This window comes from Homarus americanus, unplaced genomic scaffold (genome assembly GCF_018991925.1).
Source record: "Homarus americanus isolate GMGI-L3 unplaced genomic scaffold, GMGI_Hamer_2.0 scaffold34921, whole genome shotgun sequence".
Classification (NCBI taxonomy): Eukaryota; Metazoa; Arthropoda; class Malacostraca; order Decapoda; family Nephropidae; genus Homarus; species Homarus americanus.
This window is the reverse complement of record NW_024741901.1, coordinates 1,805,480-1,825,819: the sequence shown is the minus strand read 5'-3', so window position 1 is coordinate 1,825,819 and position 20,340 is coordinate 1,805,480. Positions and strand designations below refer to the sequence as shown.

Below are 20,340 nucleotides of genomic sequence, written 5' to 3'. Positions count from 1 at the left end.
GACTTAACACAGGTGATGACTTAAGCAGATGGTGACTAATCTAACCAATATCAAGGTCATTTTCTTTTCATAATATAATTTATCTCGGAATGATCATCAGTGATTCATAATAATTTTTTGGGGGGGGATTTTAACCTCGCCTTACGACTAATATTTCTTTAACTAATTATTCTAACCTTTATTCTATTCCTACCTATAGTATACTAGCTACTTACAGTATCCGTAAGACATTAGCTATTGGAAATGTGATTAAATATTTTGTTATTAATCCAGTGTGAAATGTATCGGTATTGGTGGTACAATCCTAATGGCCTCTAATCCTGTTGATAAGGTGAGGTTAATCTGGGTTTATTGAGATTGAAGATAAGGTGTGGGGTTTATTCTACCTGTGTTAGTCTCAGGTACGACCCATATTGTAACAATCATGACCATGATTATAACAATCACGACCATGATTATAACAACCACGACCATGATTATAACAACCACAACCATGATTATAACAACCACGACCATCTGGAAAACGATGCCGCTGTACACTGTCAGCCGGACAACGGTTGCGCGCTAGCCAAGCACGAGCGTTCGAACTTTCACGCCTTGGTAAGCTGTACCACCGGACTCGCCAGCGGGCACGAAGGGCCCACGATCACTTGTACTGTACTACTTACTGTAGGGGCAACACTGCCTACATAAAGGTGTCAACTCTGTAAACATATACAGTAGATCTCTTTAGACCGTTGAATCTATTGGCATCATTTGTTCAAAATTAGATAAATAAGCAAGTTATATATTAGACTTTCCTTTTATGACTGTACATGAGGACTTGTCAACAGTGTAGTTTCTCAATGCTAACTCATTTATGATTTTTTTTTTGACAAGTATAATATTTTTATAATATGCAGAGTAGCAGTTTGTAGTGCAGAGATTACTTGTTTCAATTTAGTCATCTAGGAATATGTGACATGTTTAAACATAGAATTTACAGAAATAGAACTTGTGTAATTCAAGGTTTAACTTCACTATTATCTCAAGTCCATGTGCTACCGCATAATTTTAAACATTCACCCACATAACTTTCCATCTTTGTTATAGTTTTTTCACTGTGTTTTACTATTAATGTACAGAAAGCACCATTCAGTAAATTCTTCCTCCTTACAGTTGTATCTCGGGTTAGATGAGATCTTGAGGCGTGGAAGTAACTACACTCTCAAGATGAGTTTTGAAACCACATTGAAGGAAGAACTTGATGGATTCTACTTGTCATCTTATATCAATGGTGATGGAGAAAAAAGGTAAGTGAAGCTGCTTGTTACATACAGTTGCTTATTCAAAACTAATCCAAAAAGAATTAATTGTGCCCCCTACTTTGTCAGATCCCATTTTTTGTGGGTTAATAATGTCATGGAGAAGTACAGACTGTGCTGTGTAAACCCAGATGAAACATTTTTTCACATGCAGTAACATACAACTGGTGCAAAATTATGTTCTTTTTGAAATTCATTGGTCCCCTCCAAGAAGATACTTTCTGGAGTAAGTTTACATAGTTATATAAATTTGCTGCCTCTCTTTTAGCTATCACTTTAGGTCATGGGCTAGTTGGCATATTCAGAAATCCAGCTCTTCTCAGGCAACAGGAAAATACTGTAGCCTGGGTGTTCCTGCCATCTCTCTGTGCCTGGTTGTATTCATATACCTGTTAGAAAAGTGATATTGCTTCATTTTTTTTGTAGGTACATTGCCACCACTCACTTTGAGCCTACATCTGCCCGCTCTGCCTTCCCATGCTTTGATGAGCCTCACCTAAAAGCCAAGTTTCACTTAAGTATTTACCGAGATTCACAGCACTTTACCCTCTTCAATATGCCTCAACAAACAACAGTACCGGTCGAAGGCTCTGATCTGGTAAGAAATGACCACTGTGTGTTTTTATAAGGTAATCCTTGTTTGTTTTAATGTTAATCTGGTTTACATGGTTTTATTTTTAACTTTCCAATACTGAAGATACACTTTTTAAAAGTCTCTAAAAAATAATTTTTTTCCACCTTTCAGTTCCTCGATGAATTTCAAGAGAGCGTGGAAATGAGCACGTACTTGGTGGCGTTTATCGTGTGTGATTACGACCTCGTGTATAATTTTACAGAGCACAATGTCAAAGTGTCGGTCTATGCTCCACCAAATATGATAAACCAAGCTAACTATTCATTACGTATAGCATCTCACATACTTGACTATTATGATAAATTCTTTGGTGTGGCATATCCATTGCCAAAACAAGGTAAAACATTATCTTTTACTACATTACTATACTGTATATTATATTCTAGTTGCTTGTATTATATGGAAATACAGGTAGTTCTGCTATAACGCAATAATTGTGTTCTTGTAAAATATCGTGTTATAGAAAATCGCGTAATAGAAATAACAGGGCTTATGGAGAAAATAGGGTTAGGTGCAGATTACTCGAAATCGAAAAAATGTAGTAGTTAGCCTAACACAAAGGATAGCACAGTCTAAATAAATGTTACATTCATATGTAATAATGAAATCTTACAGTAAATGTAACACTTTACCTTGAAAAAATATGAATGTAACTTGATGGGGGAGAAGGGTGATTTTGAGGTTGATAAAATCGAGCTTCTCTTCAAGTGTTATATCCTTTCTTTTACGATCATCACCGGGAATTCTATCACCAGAACGCTTCTTGGAGATATTCTTCTTTACCATATTCACAGTTAATACCACAAAATTGGAGAAATAGTAAGCAAAAATCGAGTTATAGCAAACAAGCGTTCGCGTTATACAAATATCGTTCCTAATTCAAAAATCGCGTTAGAGCAAATTCGCGTTATCAAAACACGCGTTATAGCAGAACTCACTGTAGGAGTTGTTGTTGAGTGAAAGCAATGCTCGCCTCCTGTTCCATGGGTTGGTGGTTCAGTCCCCTGGCAGTCCCAGTTCATCCAGCTGTAATTCGGTACCTGAAATTACAACTTTTGGAAGTGAATTTGGTTGAGTGCAGTACTGGCCATCCTGCCTCCTTGTGTACCAAAGACTTAGTATACAGTGTGCTGTATCCACACTGTCCCTAATGGGCAGTCATGCCTATGGGACACACTTTCTTATTAAAAAATAAATTAAAAAATAATTATCATGCAGTTCTTCATCTTTTATTTTGTTATTTTCTCTTATTATTTTCTTACTACTTGTAAACCTTTTTTTGTTGTTCATCATTTCACTTAATACATTTATTATAAATGACTTAAAAGATACAGTACTGTATATGGTTTTCTTGGCATTGTGGGATATTTATCAATACAGTATAGTATTTAAATGTTCTTTCATCTTATATCATGCACTTATATTCTCTCTCTCGTTCATGGGAGAGAGAGAGAGAGGGATGTTTTCAGAGACCTATCCATACATTTTGATGGCCCTCTAAACAATGAAGAGTCAAATAGTTTTGAAATGCTTTTCATATTTTACAGTTGGTTTGCCACCCAAATTATTGTAGAAATTTGCATAATGGTTGTTAATTAGAATTTTTTTTACTTTTTTTTTTTACATTTGTATACAGGGTCTCAGAGCTGAATAAAATGCTAAAAGTGACATCTCTGTAGTGAAAGGATTAACAGTGTATTTTTAGCTTGTCACTCACTCACTCTTAAGTCAGGCAATGTGGGTAAATCTGTTAATCACTTGAATAATACTTCTGTTCTCCTCTGTGATATCAGCCTCTGTAGGGGACATGGTGTGGCAGTAATTTAAAAGAAAAGAATATCTAATTAGAACTGTGACTGCTCAGCCAGCCCCCACTCGTAGTCCTGCACTCTGTCAATCCCCCACTCATAGTCCTGCACTCTGTCAATCCCCCACTCATAGTCCTGCACTCTGTCAATCCCCCACTCATAGTCCTGCACTCTGTCAATCCCCCACATAAACTTGAGCTGATATAATCAACCACAGGCAGAAAAAAGTTACATAATTGTTGGCTATTCCTTGATAGGTTTTTCCTTAAATGCTAAGTATTGTACCCCATTTGTGGATACTAAAGGATCCATCAGCTGCTTGCTTACTTCAGGTGTAGGTGTTATATTGTATAGTATAGTAAAATTAATATTTTATCTTGTATATTATGTCACATTGACTTGTAAGGAGAGTTAACATTTTTCCCACCCTTTCTGAGTCTCTAAAGTTGTCTCAGTTTGTGGCTTTCCTGAACACAGGAGTTTGATGACGACCCTTTTACTCACAAACCATGTGGCCTGATAGGTTACATATTTTTATACATTATCCAGGCTAATTGCTTATAATCAGCCAAACTGGGTTAAGCAGATCCAAAAGTTACATTCCATGAGAATATACCATCCTTACCATTGAGTGTCAAGGGCTCTGTCACCACATGTAGAAAGACTTGGGATCAAACTATCATATGGGAGGCCCACAGTATACCGTATTTTGATGAATATAAGCCGCCCCCAATTCTAAATCGCAGGGTGAGTTATAAACAGAATTCGTGCAAAAAAGCTTGGCCTTCGATTCTTAGAGAACATATGTATTCAAACCACCTTATGAAGGACAGCTGTCATTACACCCTGTTTTAGCTGGATGAGAATGCAGATAATTCCATGAACAAGGTAAACTCTGTAGGGAATGTTCTCATGTTAATAGTTTCACAGGTCATCTGTCTCTTTCCCTTTGCCATAAAATGGAATCTCATGCTTTAATCATTCAAGGTTATTTTAAATGTATTTTTATTGCATTTATCCCAGAACTTCAATACTGTGTAGCTAAATTATACTGTACTTAACTTAATTTTCCTTATCATACTTTGTGTGATTATTTTATGCACTTTATAAAGTTCTTAATCAAAATATTCTAATTTAGCATTTTGTTTTCAGATTTAATTGCAATCCCGGACTTTGGAGCTGGAGCGATGGAGAACTGGGGTCTGATTACATACAGAGAGACAGCTCTTATGTTTGACAAGAATAACACATCCTCAAGGTCACAACAGAGGGTAGCTGTTGCCATAGCCCATGAGTTAGCTCATCAGTGGTTTGGCAATCTTGTCACAATGTCATGGTTAGTTAAGAACAGTATATTTTTCTAGTCTTCGCAGTTTGTGCTCCTACATGAAGTAAAACCAACAGTAAAGGGAAAATGCAACTTATACCTTTGTACAATGCCTTTGTGAGTATAGACAATGCTTTTATGAGTAAAATTTAGACATGACACATAGTTATGTTGAAGCATAGCATGAAAGGAACTGTACTATGTAGGAGCCAAGCAAACTTCACTTACCTTATACGGTACAGTGAGTCTTGAGAAATGAAGGACTGTGCCCAGAATCCCATTTAATGAGAGAGTTGGGAACTACATGTATGTGGCTCGTGAATTATCATCATGGTACTTGAGATACAAAGCTGGGCCTAACTTTTAGGCAGCATACACTGGGACTAGTTCATGAAATATTGTAGTTACTCTTCCCTACCACAACCAACACCCAAAAAGGACCTTGATAGACAAGGGAAAACTAAAAAATTTTCCACACAAAAGTTTGATTCTTTCCAAACTGAAGCAGTATCGACCCTGAATGAGATAAAACAACACACCTGCACCAGATGACAGTCGGGTAAGTCAGTTCGGAGACTCATTCCCGTGACTCAGTTTCACCACAGGGAGAGAACCTTTGTCCCTGACTGTACACGGGGAGTTATGCAGAAACTATCAGCATTACTCCAACCTGCACAAGTATGTTCAGGCAAAGGATCCCTCTGGGGCTATGCCTGAAGCAGTCTTCTTCTGCGCAGGATCACAAGTCTCAGCGTGTTAGACATGTGGGTAAATTTGATAACTTTGGTGTAATTCAGAAATTTGGGTATCAGTCTCAATAAATTACTGAGTAATTCAACATTACCAGAAATGTCTGAATTATCTTGAAATATGAATTGAAAGTTAAATCAGAGGTGTTTGAGTGAAAGAAAGAAGTGTAGCAGCTATTTTGCTCATGAATGTTAAATTTATACAAGGTACTGTATAGGAATTACTATAGTTCAGTAAAGATTATGTACTGTATAATAGAATATAACCCTATTACAGGTGTACTGTATGTTAGTAATTCACTGGAGTGCAGCGATCGAGTGGATACAGTGCTCTCCTCATGTTCCTAGGATTGGTGGTTCAATCCTTGTGTACTCCCACTCCACCCAGCTGTAAATGGGTACCTAAGTTTACATCTTGCGGAAGTGAATGTGGTCTAGTGCAGTAACCGGCCATGCTGCCTCCTTGTGTACTGAAGGCTTAGTATACGGTGTGCTGTATCCACACTGTCCCTAATAGGCAGTCATGCCTATGGTACCCACTTTTACTTTTTCAGTAACTCACAATGATGTTCTGTATTATTTAACAGGTGGAGTGACTTGTGGTTAAACGAAGGCTTTGCGAGCTTCATGGAGAATATTGGTGCTGCAGTGGCTGAGCCGGGCTGGGCCATGGAGGAACAATTTATAGTAGAGAAGATGCACCCGGCTCTCTCACTGGATGCTCTTCTGGCCTCCCACCCTATATCTACACCAGTGACCGACCCTGCACAGATTGAATCTATATTTGATACAATATCCTACAAAAAGGTTTGCATTGATTTCTCATTTTTTCCTCTTAACCCCTTGTGTAAGGGCTCCCTCTGAGCCAAATAAAATTGTCTGGAATTCGCCAATTAAAATATTAAAAGTGATATCCTCATAGTGAAGGGGTTAAATATTCTTCATATAATGTATTGGAGTCAACTGTGTATTCTAAGAACCAAGAGATTTTTCAGTTCACTACAGTAAATGTCTATGGTATGCTTAGAGCAGTTGTATAAGGAAAAGAGGATCAACAAGGTTGATTATGGGTAAGAATGACAGGTACTGTACAGTATCATCTGATAGGGTATAAGACAAGTCATGTAAAAAAAATTTTATTTTCAGGGAGCATCTATCATTAGCATGCTTGAGTCCTTCATTGGTCGTAACATGCTACAAGAGGGCCTCAGACTATACCTAGATTCCCATCGATATGGTAATGCAGCTACAGATGATTTATGGGAGGCACTAACAACAGTCACAAAGAAACATGGTAAAGAGTTAGATATAAAGGTGGGTATTAACATAACACTACTGTATTATATTCTCACTGGAAAAGACTTGATGGACTTGAGAAAATAAAAGTATACCTCTACTTCTTTCCAGCACTTTTCCACTTAATGCAGGGTGGTCAAAAATGAAAGCAAATACACACACGCGCGCACACACACACACACACACACACACACACACACACACACACACACACACACACATATTTCTTTTTCCTCCATTCTTTGTTGCCATTCAGTTTTCTTACTTTATTAAAAGATGTGTTATTCTACGGTACTCACCCCACCCCCCCACAACACTACCCCAATTCTAGTGTATTCATCACTTCACATAAGCTTGGATTACTTATCATCAGTGTGTTGTATCCCAAAAGTTAATACTTTGCTGTTTGCTTCTTCTTGTGCATCTCTCACCTTATTCTTTCATCTCCTTCCTCATACCATCCACCTCCATATTATCCTCCTTACACCTAGTTAGTATCTCACTTAACTGCTATCTAGTACCTCACTTAACTGGTAGCTAGTACCTCACTTAACTGCTTGCTATTACCTCACTAACCTAACTTGACCAAACCAAACTGCTGTTTCAAAATACAGTATACCAGGCTGCAGTATTCTAAAGTGTGAATAACAGAGGCTCTTCTGTGTTTGGGATACAGCCTCACATATACGAGTATTGTCTAGGGATCTTTGAGGTCGCTCATTTCTTGCCTTAGCCATCAATGGGATTTCTTACTTCAATCCCTTGTTTCTGTTATCATATTCTCATTTAGATCTAGTGCACAAACAGCATGTGTATATTTTTGTTATGGTTAAATCCTGCACTAGTGTGTTATATGATGGTTAGATCACTGTTTAAGTATATTAATTCATTCATTCAGTATTATGCACATAGACTTGTTATCCATAATGACATATATCTTAATCTCCACTTCAGGGCATTATGGACACATGGACACTGCAGGCTGGTTTTCCTCTCATTTCTGTTAGCCTACAAGATGGTCACGTGACAGCCAGTCAAGCACGATTTTTGGTGTGTGAAGAAAATGTGACAGACCCAAATGAACCCCTAAATACAACACTGGGGTACAGATGGCATGTGCCATTGACTTACATCACTAGTGGCAATCCTCATAACCAGACAATGCACTGGATGAATCTAACAGATGGTAGGCCATTTACTGTGTCATCACTTAAATAGGGATGAGTGAGTTGTTTCACATTCTTAACTTTTGTCTTGTCTTGTCTTGTCTTGTCGTGTCTTCATTCAGTTTGGCTCAGTTTACCTTCTAAATAATTTCCTGGTTTTCATTTCATCACTTCCCAAAGGTTTTCTGTTAACAGAAAATTCTTAATTGTATTGTAGTCATAATTGTTCTCTACATTAAAAAAAGATCTTTGTTCTCTAAAGTAAAAAAAATATCTTAAATTGTTCTCTTTTTAAAAAAAAAATCTTTGATTGTTCTCTAAATTAAAAATGTCTCCTAGTCAGATGTCTCATATGTTTCCTCAAATTCTGCAGTTGATTTTGATGTGGCCAGGGACACAAAGTGGATCAAAGTCAACGTCGGTCAGAGAGGCTTTTACCGAGTCAGCTACGACATGGCTGGCTGGGAGGCTCTTAACAATGTTCTACAGACAAACATTGATACACTCTCTCCCGCAGACAGAGCATCATTAATTGATGATGTTTTTACACTTGTCAAGTAAGTTCCTATCAGTGGGTGTAATGTGGTGATTTACTGTAGTGTGAATAGTAAGGGAGTTCCTACAGCAGTTATTATTTAGGAGGGACCAGCTCATGGAGTATTGTACAGTATAGTAGTTAGCAGAAATTTTAGATTATATTATTTTTTTTTTTTTAGTATTTCAGCATCAGTTAGTTTACTCAGTAGAGCTAAATAATATTTAATAGAGGTACAGTCGCCTGCACTTGTACCTGGTACAATGGCTGGCGGATTTTGTGAGATGTGGCAACAATGTGTTTGTTTACATTGCATTAAAACTCCCATAATGGCCTTAACGAACCTCGCAATAGTAACCAGACTAAGGATGGTTTTCAACGTCTCACTAAATTCGCCAGCCACAGTACCAGGTATAAGTGCAGTGGACTGTACATAGTAGCATAATATATATTATTTATTTAATTATAAAGGTTATTACACTCTTAACTTGCCTAGTAATGGAGGAGTGGAATGAATGGTTTACAAACAACTTTAATGCCCCCCCCCCCATGTTACTTAATCATGAATCTCATATAAAAATATAGAAGTTTCACAGGAATATAGACAGATAGACTTAATATAGATGAATTGAAAGAGTAATATTTTGTAATTGATATCAGGTTTCCAATTGCAAACTTTAAAGTGCCCTTTTTTTTCTAATGGTACACAACTTTAAGTAGACACTATGGAATAATGGTATTGTATATGGAACCCATTCATAAACATTTTCTTAAGACACGGCCGGTGTATCCTGGTCCCAGAGTTTTATTAAGAGGAATTAAATGTTACTTCAAATGGATTATCATTTATGATAAATTTAGAAATACAAAAAAGGAAAAGGTAGTACTGTACATTTTAATGGTGAGGTCGTGGTGGGTGTGAGTCAGCAGCTATGTTGGTGAGGTAGTGAGGTTGTGGTGGGTGTGAGTCAGCAGTTATGGTGAGGTAGTGAGGTCGTGGTGGGTGTGAGTCAGCAGCTATGTTGGTGAGGTAGTGAGGTTGTGGTGGGTGTGAGTCAGCAGTTATGGTGAGGTAGTGAGGTCGTGGTGGGTGTGAGTCAGCAGCTATGTTGGTGAGGTAGTGAGGTCGTGGTGGGTGTGAGTCAGCAGTTATGGTGAGGTAGTGAGGTTGTGGTGGGTGTGAGTCAGCAGCTATGGCTGGTGAGGTAGTAAGGTTGTGGTGGGTGAGAGTGGCAGCAGCTATGGCTGGTGAGGTAGTAAGTGGGTGGAGTAGCTGGTGAGGTAGTAAGGGGTGGTGTGAGTCAGCAGCTATGGTTGGTGAGGTAGTAAGGTTGTGGTGGGTGTGAGTCAGCAGCTATGGTTGGTGAGGTAGTAAGGTTGTGGTGGGTGTGAGTCAGCAGCTATGGTTGGTGAGGTAGTAAGGTTGTGGTGGGTGTGAGTCAGCAGCTATGGTTGGCCTGTGTTGGTACAAAAGAAATATGGTCCTGCAAGAGTGTTGAGATGTATACAAAGATGATGTATCTTGTACTATAATTTTCTTTGTATTTATTGCAGACAGAGTACAGTATTTTTTAATTGCTAATAACACTACACTTGATGAAACAATTCGTACACCTTTGTTGATCTTTAAAAATAAACAAATTTGCCTTGTTTTCATAATATTCATATAGTTTAAATATATAAACAAAATACATTCTTTTATGGCTGTATTGAACATCTGTGCTCCAGTATATATATTCACTACAGTACACTTCTTTGATTTAGTTATGATTTTCATTTTTGGCATCATAGCCACAGGCTAACACCAAATGGTTGACCAATCAATCTTTGTTTTTGAAGTATTTTTGTGTGTGTGTGTGTGATGCTCCTCCAAATTGAGAGTAACACAGTTTATTGATATGATTGTCTGACACTTATTAATCTTGCTTACCTCATGGCCACTTACTAGGGAAGGATGTCATGTATAAAGTACTGTACTGTGAAAACTGAGGCAGTTCTGAGGTGTCACTTATCTCTGGATCAAAGGGGTTTAGTCTCACCAGCTGATTAAACCTTGTCCAAATCCTAATGTAATTCTTGCTGCGACATTGAGACACAGATTGGAAGAGGGTGAGAACTTGTACCTTGTCCTTAGTTCTGTAGGGACCCATTCTACTGGTCCAAGTTGAGTCCCATGATGCACTGAGTAGCTACAGTAGTTTCCACAACAACTCTTTAATTTTTGGACAACTGGTATTTGGACTTGTAAGTTGTATGTAACCTTCGCAATTTTGTGGTTGGGGTAAATTTTCCATAAGATGCAGTTGCTTCACTTAGTGTTAAGATGTCTGGAGTGGTTTTCTTGGTTTTATCATATATAAGTCATTGAGTTTATTTATTTATATCGTGTTTTGTATACATTTAGAGTACTGTACTGTGATATCCCCGTTAGCCGGAACAATTGGTGCAGAGCACTAGCGGGAATGAGAGATTTCTGTGTAACAAGACTACTCTATCAAAGCCAGAAAAATCTCCCATCCCCGGAATTTTCAGGGTAACGGAGAAATGTTCTCTGGATTTTCCGGAAAATGTGCCCCTCGGAAAATCGTTCCCAAAGTCGTAATTTTCGGGAAAATTCTGGCTTTGGGAACGATTTTCCGAGAAAATTTCAATTCCGGCTATCAGAGAGTTGCGGATTTGAGGGATTCCGGGTAATGGAGATATTAGTGTACTGTATATGACTCCACCTGTCTAGCATACAGGAAGTGGCTAGCTATAGCACCAGAGTACAATACTGTGCATAATTTTCTCATGAAATAATATTCAGTAAGATAATGCTTAATGAGCGAAAATATTCGTCAAAAAGTGCTCATTAGGTCTTGTTTAATAGGACTCATTTTCCCTTTGCATCCCAAGTTAAAAGCTGAGGTTTGTTTAAAGCTAAATTTTTCAGATCAAAACCCACATGGTATGAATTTAGATGTGCTAAAATCCATTTTTTTTTAAATTTAAACCTTAATTTAACAAGATTAAACATTGTTTTAATATAACTATACCTAACAGATCTGAAGGTGATCATTACTTGTGTTGGCATAGCATTGTTGGTTGAAGGTGTAGAGGACATGATGCTCACAAGTTACAGATTAGGATTGGTTAAAGTTACTTGTTTCCCCAGTGAACTAGTACAGCAGATGTTGTTTAGGTAACTTCGTTTTCTTGTTGACCCCTTGTGTATGGGCTCCCCTCTGTGCTGAATAAAACCATCTGGCATTAGCCAAATAAAATTTTAAAAGTGGCGTCCCCATAGTGAAGGGGTTAAGGGTTGGATCGTTCTTTGGTTTTTGTGGGGGAACGTTGGTAGTGTTTTTCTCTCTTCCTTAATTTACCTGCATCAGTGGATATGGTTTATGTTGGATGCATGTCATCAACTGTTTACTAGGGCTATAGATCCTAAAGGATGAACTTGTCAGAGGGATCCATAACACCAGATCTCTTTGGTAAGTGTTGTTTTGGCCTGTGGGTAGATTGTATCAACTTTCACCCTGGGGGATTGTGTCTTTACAGTCCTGGAGGTCTCATGGCACCTCCTTTTTTCTGTTTTAGTGAGTTTTGAATTACTAGAGTTGTATTGGCAGATTGATCCTCAACCCCCCTTTTTTTCTGGCAAAATCCATAGCCATGTGACTTGAATTTTTTTTTTTTTTTTACTTTCCCAGGGGTTTGTGTCTGTCACCTGGAATTAATGTATTTATGATGTACAAATCTGTGTTCATATGATTAATAAATAGAGGATAGAGCCTGTGGTTTGGTGCATTGATTGATGATTCATTACACTCCAGCTGTAAACAAACTACAGTCATGCGCCGGTTAACGTCCTAGATACGTTCTTGGAAACGTGATGTTAACCGAAATGGACGTTGTCCGAAATTACATAAACCTATCGGATTTATTCTAATGAGGGTTCCAGGCACCCAACCCCAAGTTTCCCATTTTACAACCATTTAGACCCACTAAATATATATATACTGTATAATGTTATGGTAAATATCATAAACACACACAGGCATGGCTAGGTTTATTACAAAGTGATGAAAAGTATAATGTAAAGTGGGTAGTCCACAAAACATGTAGCTATGTCTCTCTTTATTTGAGTGCCCCGTCAAAGAAGTCAGTTTTCTCTCACTTCAGGACGCCTGAGTCGTCCGTTTTCTCTTAATCTTAGAGTGCAGTACACCAGACTTATTTATTCCTTAGTAATGACACAGAATTTGAAATTGCAACTGGGATTGCAATTGTTGAGGCAACTTAGATATTTCTGATTACAGTTGGAATATTCAAGATCCATTGTGAGTGATATTTAAAGCTTCAACTGTCTTTATGGTTGGTAAAACTTGTCAAGTCTGTCAGTCTGAGTGGCATGTGTGAGGCCTTGTGTTTGTACAACCGCTAAATATATAAATATATAATGTTATGGTAATTATCAGAAACACACATAGGCATGACGAGGTTTATTACAAAGTGATGAAAAATATACCATCAATTCTGTACAGTGGGTAGTCCACAAAACATGTAGCCATGTCTCTTTATTTGAGTGCCCCGTCATAGGAGTCCGTTTTCTCTCACTTCAGGACGCCTGAGTCGTCCGTTTTCTCTTAATCTTAGAGTGCAGTACACCAGATACTTCTTTATTCCGTAGTAATGACACAGAATTTGAAATTGCAACCCCAATTGCAATTGGAGTTGCAATTGTTGAGGCAACTAGATGTGTCTGATTACAGAAAATGTGTTATTGTCAATTTGTGGGTGAAAGATTTTATCTTCAATAGATGTAGGTTAACATTACACCTGCAGGCAAATGTTTAAAAAAAGCCAAATCAAGGAAGCATATTCCTTTAACACATAATATCTGACCAGTATGGGGAGGATCATCGTGTCTCCGTCAGGGGGTCGTGGAGTGGTGGTCCAGCAGGCGTCACGGATTTTTTTTTGGGGGCGGGGGGGCCACGGACGTATATGCGATCGGACGTTGTTCGGTCGGACATTAACCGGCGCATGACTGTACAGTAATAGGTTTCTCCGCTTCCTTCCTTCCGAGTGAACGATCTCCACACACACACACACACACACACAAACTGGTGGCTGGGCAGTTAGATATTAGCCCAATCAACCAAAGGGCTCTTATTAACAGAGATATCTGGCTGTGGGCTCAGCCAGAAAAAAGGATTTATGATCAATCGCCAATTTTTAGATTCAAGCAAAATTAACGAAAACTGTAAGCAGTTTTTATGCAGGTGAATGATAGGGAAGTATGAGAATCCATTGATTTATAAAGACCAGACATAGATGGCATACAAGATCAAACAGCACTCTGGGCATTGTGAAATACAATCCTGGATCACACGAGTTTCTTGTTTTATTTATTCAAGGTGTTGTTATATGGTTATATCTTTGATGTGCATATCTTATGACATATAACCAATATATTCTGTATGACACTTCTGTAACAGTGACAAAAATGTGAGTTTATTGCCTGATGTATATAATATCTATATTTGGTACTAGAGTAATGTGCAATAGATTAGGGTATTCCTAAATAGTGAATTTATCATGCACAGGAGTTTACTGTTTCCAGTTAAGATTATATAATAATTATTTTCCCATAATATTAACTCAAACTTACCAAATATTTATTCTTGGTGTTTAAATCACTCCCCAGAATGGATATAAAGATAATCAGACATGTTACTTTATATGTGTCATCCTCAACATAAAGATGTCACAAAAAAATTGGAATTAAAAATGTGATCTTTATGTTGATATGATATAAGTGGAGCAATGTATTGTATTTCCCAGGTTTTTTTTTATAGCTAAACCTATGTGCCCATTGTTCCTTCCCTGACCCTAACTTCAAACTCTCCACAGTCCTTCACCAGTGTCTTGCATCATAGTGTGTTCCTGAAAGAATTTAAGAATCTGGTACCCTTCCTACTTTTCTGCTGTACCATAGAAATAATAAAAAAAATTCTCTTATCTCAGCTTAAATTTCAAGATACCTGTATCTGAATTTTATAAACAGCCTCCAGTAAGTCCAAACTGTTTACTTACTCTAGGACTGTATTCGAATTTCCTTCTTTATTGATCAAGTCAAAAGTGTAGGTATCTCATCTCTTCACCTATATTAAATAGAACCTGATCCTTTTTATTGTACTGTACCAATATTGGAACCTTCCCAGTCTTAACCCCAACCTCAGCCTTCCTCCGACCAAGTTGGCCTACCCTCGCCTAGCCCTAGGTGGTACCGGATTCATAACTTCTGCCGTTTTCATCCTTTAGGGGTCGTCTTTATGACAGTCCCACCCTCGTGCAGTAAGATTTCTCCCCCTCCTGCCTTACTTTTGAGTTCAGTTTTCTTTTATCCAGCATTTTCAGAGATCCCAGAAGGTTTAATGGTCATGCTCAGGTTTATGCCTTGCTTACTGGGTTTTTATTTTATTATTATCATTATTTTTTTATTGCATGTTAAGCTGTTGGAATTTTCATGAGTAAATAATTATGTTATATGACAAGATGATTTTGATTTCAATATATTGTATTTTATTAAATATTTAGTTCTTAGTTTCAATAATCTACTCTTTTGTGCAGTAAAATTTCAAGTCTATCTTTTATAACTTTTAAGTTTGGTGTATGATATATCATCATACCTGTATCTTTGCTTATTCTTGAGTCTTTACCAAATTTTTCATTCTCTATCTTCATAAGAGTTTGTTGTCTATGGCTGTTATAAGAAATATAATGCTAAATTGTTTTAGATTAGAGTAGGGACGTCATAGAACAAAAAATCCAGAAATTTATTACAAACTTTAATGAAGTTTTGGTGACATGTTTTGAGATTATGATAAAGTCCACTTTTTAAGGTTTTGAAACCTGAAATATAAGAACATTATTTAAGAAAATAAAAGGAGGAAACTCTGAATTTGCTACATCCATTGTTTGGGACGAACCCAAATTAATACCTAATATTTGTGATTTATTTTATCAGTTTAGTCTTTGAGCTAACCAGAAAGTTGCTATTAAAGATAAGATCAACGTGACTTCTCCTTATTTCATATTGGCGATCATTTTGATGAAAACTGAATCACAGTTCTGAAGTAAAGAGCTGTGTCTGGCTGTATACTGTACTTCAAATTAACTAACACTGTGAACACTTACCTTACACTGTATATGTGTGGAATTTTCAGTAGCCAGCAAGATACAAGAGAATGATTCCTTTGTTACCAAAGGGATACCAAAATGTAGTGAGAAAAGAAAGTAAAGTACTGTAGTGTACATACAATCCAATTCTTGGATAAGTCATCAAAAGTATTACCAGAATGTTCCCAAATGTGCCATATCATTAAACTTTTCTGTGCAGGATAAACCCCCAGACCCTTATTATGGAGTGTCCATTATTCTGGAAAATTTCAGATTTGTCAAAACTGATCTTAAACCTACCATTTTAATATTTATTAAAACTTGAGCAACTCCCAATGAATATTTAAATGTAAGAAAGATGCTTATTTTAAGTATATTGGTTTGCTGTCAGTTTATATATTATATTAACCATATTCCAATACAAAGTAAATGGACTTAAACTGGATCGCAAAGTTTCATAAGGAAAAGATGTACAGTATGTAGTTTAATAGAAAAGAAAAGATGTATTAAATCAGGGCTTTCACATTTCCTGAGTACTTCACATCCAATGTATTTAAGTCACAAAGCTGATTTATGAGTGATATTTTTATCTCCATTCTCTCTTCTACTTTAATACATAATACTTTTCATTTGTGTACAACCTCTTACCACTTCCCATGGACATTTCCCCAGCCTATAATAACTGATTCTAACTTAAGCCATCTCCTATGTGGTCTGCAGTAGCTTCCCCTTTCATGCCTTCCTTAAGTAAAATATCTTGACCAGCCCATCGCTCACCATACACTCCATGTGCCAATACCATCTCAGTATGCTATCGTCCATGAGTCATTCCAAATACTCATTCTCCCCTCATGTAATTCTAAATAATTTCATATGTTTTCTTAACTAATGTAAAAGAAATGTGTATTTCAAATAATCTAACATCATTAGTTACAGTGTAGTTAACTCAAACTTGTTGAGAATTATCTCAAAGACTAAGACCAAAAATTATAATTTGAGGCTGGGATACGATATAAATATACTGTAGTTAGCTTGATTCGGTTCTAAAAGTACTTCACAATTTTCTGTACTGTATATGATGATGGTTTTGAAAGACTAGTACAGTATGAGGCTTTACTGTACTATGTGAGATAACTACAAAATATTTGTCAAGGTTCTAATGAATATAAAGAAGACAATTACTTAAGAATGGTGAAGAACTGTTGCTGCTCAGAATAATATTTTATATCATTTACAGCTAGGAAGACATCCTCAGTTTAATAAGAGTACAGTATATATCTCCACATTAACTCACTACTTGTTCATTCTAGAGTTCTTACCAACTGACCAAGAAGGATGTCATCCCGTAGGAAATATTTGATATCTTAAGGAATTGATATACAAAATTTTAACCTTTACAAGTGATGTTGAGATTTACTATAAATCCATAATTCATGAGACTGTACTGTAAATTTTACTGCAGGAAAAGATAATTTTTATACACATTTTTAGAATTTTTATAAATAATTTTTTAAATCTTCTGGGTTCTTCAAGGCCACCTGTGCAGTTATTTTATTCATATCGGAGAAAAATACAGTGTCAGAATGCTTGCTTGGCTTATTCCAGATACTATGTTTATATTGGCCCCAAATGTAAGCCCTCTACTTTTTTTTCCCAGTCCATTCTGCACTACCATTCAGAACTGGTGAGAAGTTGATATATATATATTCATTTATCCCACATGTATCTTTATTCATATATTTTTGCTTTTTTTTTTTAACTCCCCCATATATGTGTGTGTGTGATACTGATGAGGTTAGCCATTTATGAGTTAGAGACTGTCTATTGATGATCATAATACTCATTACTTGTATTGATATAATTAGCAGCCACGATCTTTACTAAGACTCATTGCCTGGTATCAGAGTCCTGGAAACAGTAATTGATTTATGACAGCTACTGCCTTGATAATCTATATCTAAACATTTTAATTCTTGGCAAGATTGGAGTTAGCTGTCATAAATTGTGTGTGAAGTTTTATTGATTGAATTTCATATTATTGGCTCACAAATTTGGGAACCAGTTTCTTTATAGCGGTAACTGGAAGACACTTCTGTTCATTCTCAACTGTAAAGTAGATTTAGCTCTATATTGTATAGTTGTAAATCATATAGTACTGTACTGTACTGTACTGTATTGTAAGATTTTTATTCTATTATCATCTCAAACTCATGAATGGTAATCTGTATCGTAATGCCTTACATTAATAAAAATGCATGAAAGCATATTTACTTCCATTGTTTAAAATCAGAATTGTATATACCCGGTACCTATAAATATATACAGTATATATACCATATATATTGTATATGTATGTACAGTATATATATACGCTCTGAGGTATGGTGGTACAGTAAGTCCTGCCTAATCTGCAGGGTTACATTCAGAAGAACCAGATGGATTTTAAACCTCATGAATTACACATTGTACCTGTGAAAGATTTGGGGTTATTTTTTGGGCCTCAAAGTAATTTCCCAAAATTTTTAATTTTCACTTAATACATTAAGTTAACCTGGAAAATATTAAATTTGGAAATACACTGGTGACAAAAAAGAAGAATGTCTATTCATGATTTGATATAATTGTATAGATTCCACTTTGATTGTTTACATTACACATCCCCGACCTGACCTCTGAACTACAAGCACCACCTATCCCATGCATTTCCTGATGGATTAGCATAGTTGTCATATGTATGTTTATATGACCAACCAACACAACTCTAAACTATACTTTTCTGAGAGGGAGAAAGAGAGAGACTTCCTTTTCTCCTCCTCCTCTCTCTTTCTCTTTTTGTCCTCCCTTTTTTCCCTCCTTGTAGAATGAGGATGATAAGAAAGAGGGAGGAATAAGATGTGAAACTTTATTCCTCTTTCTTAAGGAAAAGAAAAATAAAGGGAGAGAGAAAATGATGCAGTGAGAATGTTGTGTCCATCCCAATTTTTACGTCTCAATACAATTTTATTCCTAAAATTCTTGGTTACTTATCAGAAAAAATGTAAATAAGTTCATACACAATTCTGTATATTGTTAGTATCTGTATACAGTACTGTATAAAGGATTTTCCGTACATTGCACACAGTGGTCAGCTGTTTTTATTTATTTTTTAATTAATTTCCACCACTCATAAGCTTCATAGCCATTTGGGCAGTCATTCTGTTCTTTGTTATGACCTCCATTGTCCGGTGTTAGTACAGGCAGAAACTGGAGTACAGTACCCAGAGAAAGCCTGCTGTGTTTGGTAGTGAGGGTCACCCTAGATAACACCCTTTCTCACATCTGACCCAGGCCAGGGATTTGAATCTGTGACACATTAGTGAGGGGCAAGTGTGTTACTCCTGTTCCACCAACACGCTGTTGATGGTTGTAAACAATGCATTACTCAACAGATATTACAACTAAATTTTCATGGTTGCTTTACTTTTAACAACATAATGAAGCCATGTTTTATTCATTATGTAGTGTAAACTTGAATATCTTCTACCTATTACTGTTATGATTTCCCAATGAAAATATTTTCCAGAGTATTTTATAGGTATTTTCCAGTGTATCATACTTCATGTTTTGTAGCACAGTTGAGTGAGCCACAGATGGGAGACTCACAAATAAAATATCTGCGGATTGGGTGGGACCCACCATGTATTGTTTTTACAGTCTTGTATGTCTAAAATAACTTAAGTTGTGTAAATTCAAAATGGAACATGGTATATTTATCAAATACAAGTAAATAGTGCACTAGCATATTGTAGAACATTTTGGGGTGTTGGAAGTTTTATTATTTAAGGCCTTAGGGAGCCTCAGAAGAGACTTATGAGATGTAACAGTAGCAAGTACCTCATAGGCAGAACCTGCCATATCCTGCAAGATATATAATACCTGACACAGTAATGGACAAAATACTGTTGCAAGCAGTGAATGCATTGCAGCCTTATTCACTGTCAGATTCAAATGAATGTGTTTATATCCCATTCAGGTACTGTGCTGGTAGGGATAGTCAAATTAGTCTCAACTTTTCATTTTATTTGTTCAAAATTTACTAATCGCATTAAATCTGCTCGAGCTCTCAGTTCCCTGCTGTCAGCTTGATTATAGTCTGGTGGGTCTAATTAAAAGCATAAATTTTATCATAATATTTTCCAGTTTTGTCACTTGCTGTTACAGTCATTTGGGAAATTGTGATACTGTACCAGTATTTGGGCATTTATTTATGTTCAGTATCCATTGTTACATTCTTTGTATAGTCACCTGTCCTGTTGTAAATTGAGTTTATATTTTTATAACCTAAGCCAGCCTTGAACAGCTCCTGAATACG

General features: G+C 36.6%; 1 protein-coding gene across 3 annotated transcripts in view; it reads left to right on the top strand.

Moving 5' to 3' along the window:
* The window catches only part of LOC121876296 (endoplasmic reticulum aminopeptidase 1-like), a 71,281-nt gene that overhangs the window by 33,353 nt on the left and 17,588 nt on the right, over positions 1-20,340 (top strand). For 2 of the 3 annotated variants that reach the window (XM_042381344.1, XM_042381346.1), the window contains exons 5-13: positions 1,159-1,292; positions 1,731-1,902; positions 2,050-2,275; positions 4,899-5,082; positions 6,410-6,629; positions 6,969-7,136; positions 8,073-8,304; positions 8,658-8,841; positions 17,647-17,673. In XM_042381344.1, coding sequence (XP_042237278.1) covers positions 1,159-1,292; positions 1,731-1,902; positions 2,050-2,275; positions 4,899-5,082; positions 6,410-6,629; positions 6,969-7,136; positions 8,073-8,304; positions 8,658-8,841; positions 17,647-17,673 — 1,547 coding nt within the window. The remainder of the gene's footprint in view (positions 1-1,158; positions 1,293-1,730; positions 1,903-2,049; positions 2,276-4,898; positions 5,083-6,409; positions 6,630-6,968; positions 7,137-8,072; positions 8,305-8,657; positions 8,842-17,646; positions 17,674-20,340) is intronic. The other variant, XM_042381345.1, reaches the window with a different exon arrangement.